Source organism: Myotis yumanensis, unplaced genomic scaffold (assembly GCF_028538775.1).
Source record: "Myotis yumanensis isolate MYYU_CA2020_CCGP unplaced genomic scaffold, mMyoYum1.0.hap1 SCAF_12, whole genome shotgun sequence".
Lineage (NCBI taxonomy): Eukaryota > Metazoa > Chordata > Mammalia > Chiroptera > Vespertilionidae > Myotis > Myotis yumanensis.
The window spans coordinates 61,250,731-61,256,730 of NW_027223763.1; the positions used below are offsets into that span (position 1 = coordinate 61,250,731).

The 6,000-nt window shown below is 47.6% G+C and overlaps 1 protein-coding gene across 1 annotated transcript in view; it reads right to left on the bottom strand.

Moving 5' to 3' along the window:
- Positions 1–4,279, bottom strand: part of HACD4 (3-hydroxyacyl-CoA dehydratase 4) — a 40,594-nt gene extending 36,315 nt beyond the window's left edge. The window contains exons 1-2 of the mRNA XM_070431755.1: positions 4,156–4,279; positions 2,705–2,808 (exon numbers count right to left, since the gene is read on the bottom strand). Of these exons, the coding sequence (XP_070287856.1) occupies positions 2,705–2,808; positions 4,156–4,184 (133 nt within the window). The 5' untranslated portion in view covers positions 4,185–4,279. The remainder of the gene's footprint in view (positions 1–2,704; positions 2,809–4,155) is intronic.
- Positions 4,280–6,000: the final 1,721 nt, after the last annotated feature.

Sequence of the window (6,000 nt, forward strand, 5' to 3'; positions counted from 1 at the left end):
TCCATGGCCAAAGCTATAGCATTTATTTCCCATGTATAAGATTAGAAAGCAACTCCCATATAAAAGTAACCAGCTACAGGAGACTACATCAAATGTAAACTGGTTGGAGGTGAGCTTATTAAAGAAGCAGCTGTGCTCACAGCTTTTCCATTGACAAGAAAATGAGAAATGGGAAAAATATGATTTCAGAGGAGCTTTATAGAAATGACATTAATGAGGGCATGATAGCAGATAACATCTATGTATATCCAGTATGTATGTCCTATACATACTTTATGTTCTCTGGATTTTTTAAAAAAACATATTTTATTGATTTCTTACAGAGAGAGTAAGGGAAAGGGATAGAGAGTTAGAAACATCGATGAGAGAGAAACATCGATCAGCTGCCTCCTGCACACTCCCTACTGGGGATGTGCCTGCAACCAAGGTACATGCCCTTGTCTGGAATCGAACCCGGGACCCTTAAGTCCGAAGGCTGACGCTTTATCCACTAAGCCAAACCAGTTAGGGCAAGTCCTCTGGATTTTTGTTAGGTTTTATTTTATTACATTTATTTTGGTGACATTGGTTAAGAACATCAGGTTCAGATGTACAGCTTTCTAGTATGATACCAGCATACCCTGTAGTGTGTCCACCACTGAAGTCTAAGCTCCTTCCGTCACCATATATTTGATCCCCTTTACCCTCTTCAACCTTACCCTACCCGTGGTCGGCAAACTGCAGCTCATGAGCCACATTTGGCTCTTTGGCCCCTTGAGTGTGGCTCTTCCTAAGCCTTAGGAGTACCCTAATTGAGTTAATAACAATGTACCTACCTATATAGTTTAAGTTTAAAAAATTTGGCTCTCAAAAGAAATTTCATTCATACTGTTGATATTTGGCTCTGTTGACTAATGAGTTTGCCGACCACTGCTCTTCAATCTTCGTTAGTTTTAAGCACCAGAACTCGGACCTCTGGGGGGAACCTTTGGAATATGCATTGCAGAGGGCCCACATGAAAAACCAAATTTGGAGAAGGGCTGAAATGGGAGGGGAAAATGTTCCTCTAAGTAGGACAAATATGTTGGTTTAAATTTTAAAGTGAAATCCTGCCATAGTATGAAACTTCTACGGAAGATGCTGCTCTCTTTACTACCTAGTGATCATAAATTATCATCGAGCACTAAGGGTTTCTCATCTCAGCAGCTCTATGAGGTGGACACGGTTCATATCCTCCCCATTTCACAGGCGAGTTCTGAGGCCTAGACAGTCCTTCTCCTACCCACCAGCCTGCACTTGCCACGACATGGCCTCGTCAATTACACGGTTCCACGGAAGAGGAAGGAAGCAGGTGGTGCTGGCTTGGGTGATTAGATTACTATAAGCTGCTTACTTGATTTATATGTTGATTCAAGAATTATACTGAACCCCCACTTAGTCATTTTCAGTCTGCCTTCCATGTGAATATGTTATGTTTCTTTAATAAGTAGCTTTTATAATTATAACGGTAGGATAAAAATTAAGAAATAGACTGCTGATGATAAATAGGCAGCATAAGAAAAAATTCATTGCTTTCGACTTGTGCTCTGAATGGCCTGTGAGATGCCCACAAAGCCACAGCCACAGCCAACTTCCAAGGCCTAGAAGTGATGGGTGTGTGTGTGTGTGTGTGTGTGTGTTTCTAAAAATAACAGGGAGTTTTCCCATTGCCTGTGTTTTCCTCTGCTTGAAGACCCCCAGCACTCAGTTGAAATTTGAGCCTTTGGAAGTTAAGAAAGACAAGAAGGAGAACCAAGATGGCGGCATAGGGTGTAGACCTGTGCGTGCTGCCTCCCACAAGAAAGACAAGAATTTTTCTGCAGATTTGCAATAACAAAAAAAAGCAACATAAAATAGTTTATGGTACCTCAAAAGTTAATTTCCTGATGATATAGCAGTTGGAATTGATGAGCACAGCATGGCTTTTCCCAGATACAGTCTACATGTTTGTTTTTTTAGCTGAAATGAGCAGTTGCTCAACTTGTCAAGTCAACCAACAGTTGTAAACTGTGATGACACTTACCCATGTGGGGATGGAATATGAATGTTATTTTCATAGTCATTTTTTTTGAAAATTGAAATGCTATTTTTAAATCTTTACTTTTGAGGAAACTGAAGAAGCTTATGATTTAAACCATTAATGCCAACTCCCATATAAGTGATGAGTCACCTACAAGTGTGTCCTTTTCTTAGGGACACACTAATCCTTAAGGGGACCAAATAAAGACCTGAGGAATATAAAGCTTCTCTTTCGTTTATTAGTAGAGTTACCTTAAACCTGGGGGATAAAGACTAAGGGAAGAATTTGGTTAATTCCTGATTTCTCTACACAAAATGTTATAGGTACTGGTAGTTACATATTTTCTCCAAACCCACCAAATCTGCTAAGGTTGGTGCAGAATCAAAAAGGAAGAGAGAGATGGCATCACCCCAATGCCAGGTCTATATTTTCAGGGCAAACTGCCCACTCAGGGGGAAGCCAAATCCCTTTTCCTCATCTTACCCTCTTCTCCAAAACGGTTTTGCTTTATGTACTAAGCAAGAAGTATGTTTTCTGAAAACTGTGGTCACTAAATTTAGAGGAGTAGAGGATTTTAGGTAAACCCATAGACCAAAAAATTAATATAAGTCTAGGCAAAAACAAGGATTAAAAGGTAAAAAATCAAAAAGTGTCTTAGAGTTTTACCTTTTCCAAATGAAAAGAATCTGACTGTCATATTTGTAAATATCCATGAGTGGCCACAGAACTGGATTAAGTAGTAGATGAAAAGATAGACATTCTTCCTGTACCTATAAATACAGAAAAATACCATTAAACACTTTCTTTATAATCATCCTTTCAACATAATACACATGACACTGAACTAACCTAGTGACCAACCTGAGCAAACAAGAGAAAATTATTCTCTATCAGTCTTTTATTTGGTTATCCCTCTAATGCACACCAGATTTCAAAAGGACCATAGCACACAGGATCTACTAATGAGTATCTTAAAGCGAAATATGGCTCTATTTCAAAATCCACCTCATCTTTGATAAAGTTCTAACTTGTTGCTCACCAAGGGATAACAGTAAGCATTGCAAAGGCTGCCTTGAATATTTGGGAGGTGGGGGAATACGGAGAAGGGGTGATGTGCTTGGCCAATATGAGTTGTAAGTGCAGAGATGACTGGTTTCCAGTTACAGAGGGGAGTAGTGATGGCGGCATTCCCACATGGTGGGTAATTCGGTCGCTGGGCACGCCTGACTTGGGTGCATTATGTGATTAGGGTCAGTATCTCTCCGCTGGCTCCTATGTGGCAAGAGCAGATGTTTCCTTCAGACACACATAGAAGGCAGTTGGGTGGCTGGGCCAGAAAAGGGAAGTCAAGCTGCGTTGCTGGAGAGACGACCCAGCGATGATTGGCAGATTAGCCCCTGAGGGCGTCCAGATGAGCGCTGTGTGAAGTGTTCCCGGGGGTTCCGAAGGGTAGTGGGAGTGGCCCTGTCCGCGGAGACAAGGTTTTCTCCTCCTTGGGGATGGGGGACCTCTGAAAAGTAAGGCAAGGGGGCTAGAAAGCAGATGCAGAGTAGCTTTGTGTGTTGCTGGGACGCCCTGCAGCTGCTGACGGGGTGAGGGGGAGGGCGAGGGTGAGGGGGAGGGGGAGGGGGAGGGACGCCACCTTAACCTGCAAAGGGGTCACTCGGAGCCTGGTCCGCGGGCCTCCCACCAAGTCCTTTTCCCTGGGCCGGGCCCTGGGAGATGCACGTGCCGGAGGTTTCGGCGGCAGGTGGGTGTGAAATGCACCCTCCAGCACTACGTCTGCGAACGCCAAGGGAAGGGCACCGGGGGAGGGTGGGGAGAGGAAAGGAGGACTGGCAACGAGCTCACAAAATGCGGAGGTGGCCGCCCGTCCTTCCCGCTTCCTCGTCTGTAAAGCGGGGGGAAGAACGGAGCCTGCTTTCCAGGACTGTCGGGGACCTGAGCCGGCTCCTGCCCGTCCACAGCTCAGGGATGTGCGGCGCGGGGCTGCGTTGCTCAGCTGGTGCCTGCCCAGCCGTCGATGCGGCGGGGGAGACCCGCCCAGGAGGCCCCGCCTCCCGCACCCCCTCCTTCCCGCACCCCATTCCCCCCTCCGGCCTCGCCGAGCGCCCTACCTGGGCTGCAGCCAGGCGGGCAGCGCCATGGGCCCCGAGGGACCGCCGCCACCAGCCCTCCAGCGCCGACCGGGGAAGGAGCGCCGGGCGGGAGCTCGGGAGGGGCCGCCGGGGGCCGCGTGCGGAAGGGCGGGGCCTCTCCACAATCAGCAATTTACAAAAAAAAAAAAAAAAAAGGCCCGAGGTTGTGCAAGGAGCTCGAGCTGCAAACCAAGTTCCTCAAGTGGCGGCGGCGGCCAGCGCTGCACCACAGATGACCCGCCTCCTGCTGAGCCCGGGAGCTGCCTGGCGGCCCGGCACCCCCGCGGGCGGCGCTTCCCAGGTTCTCGCAGCCCCTTTCAGGGCGTCCTCATCTCAGGGATCCGTCGCAGCCTCGAGGCAATGAAAGGGCCCTCCCACTTGGCCTTTAAAAGCAGGCGATCACGCCCTCCCAAAGCCTCCCGGGGTGCGTGGGCCTCAGGTGAGCGCCTCTCATTGCCCGCACCTGTGAGGCGGTTCACCTGTGCGGCGGTTCGGCAGGAACATTGTGGCCACATCTTCCCTGGCACCTAATTTTCACCTCCGATTAGGCATCCTGGCCTCTAATTTCCCCCGGGTCCTCACTGATGCGTGCACATCCTTTTACATATTCATTTTCATGTGTGTTCATCTCCTTATCCTTCGCCTTATCCTTTGCTAAGATCCAGACCATCTGCCAGGTTCTATGCCCTCAAAGGGAAACATCCCCAAATAGATAGATAGATAGATAGATAGATAGATAGATAGATAAGGAAATAGCCAAGAAAGCACTTGCAAGAAAGTGAGACCATATCCCCCAGTTTGGGAGTTGGAAGGTAATACCCCTATTTTACCTAAAGGAAAGTTGAGGCTTTGACAATTGTTAAGTCACTTGCCATAAGTCACATGACTGGTAAGTGGCAGTATTAGAACATCCAGGTCGAGTTTGGTTGTTGTTTTCCCCATTAGGCCACAGGCCCCTTCCTCATAGTCCACCCTGTCCTCTCACCTCATAGTCCACCCTGTCCTCTCACCTCACAGCCCACCTCTCATCTCTACATTTGTCTGCTCCATCACCCACCCCTGCCCCCTGTCAGGGGTTCCCCCTGCCCTGCATTTACCAGTTATCACCCTGTCACTGCCTCTTCCTTCATCTTCATCCTCTCTTTTCACTGGCTTTCACCACAATTTAGTAACATAGTCAAATCTCTCCTGTGCAAGAATTAAACCTTTTATTCTTTCTGCTTCCCTCTTGATATAATTTTCTCTGTCCTTTTTCCCATAACTCCCTGACTGCCCTCTCTCATGATCAGATGCTTCTTTCATTTCTTTTTTTTAATCCTCACCTGAGGATATTTTTCCATTGATTGTTTATTTGTGTGTGTGTGTTTTAGAGTGGAAGGGAGGGAGGAGGGAGAGAGAGAGAAACGTGGATGTGAGAGAGACATATCCATTGGTTGCCTCCCCCAGGAGCCCTGATCCAGGCAGGGGACAGAGCCTGCAACTGAGGTACGTGCCCTTGCCTGGGAATCAAACCCCTGACCCTTTGGTCCAAGGGCTGACACTCCAACCACTGAGCCAAACCAGTTAGGGCTACTTCTTTCATTTCTTAACCATCTTCCTGTTTCATAACACCTTGCGGTTTCCTTCCCAGCACTCCCAAAACTGCTCTCTCAGGGAGCTGCCCTAATTTCTTCCGAGTCTCCATCCACCCTGTACTCCGTGTGCACATGCCCCACGCAATCCTTGCTATTCAGGAGCATTTGATCTAAAGGGGAACGTGATATGCAGGCAAACACTGGTGGCTGACCTGTCCTCAGGGTCACCTGTGCTCAGGCCAAGCATCGA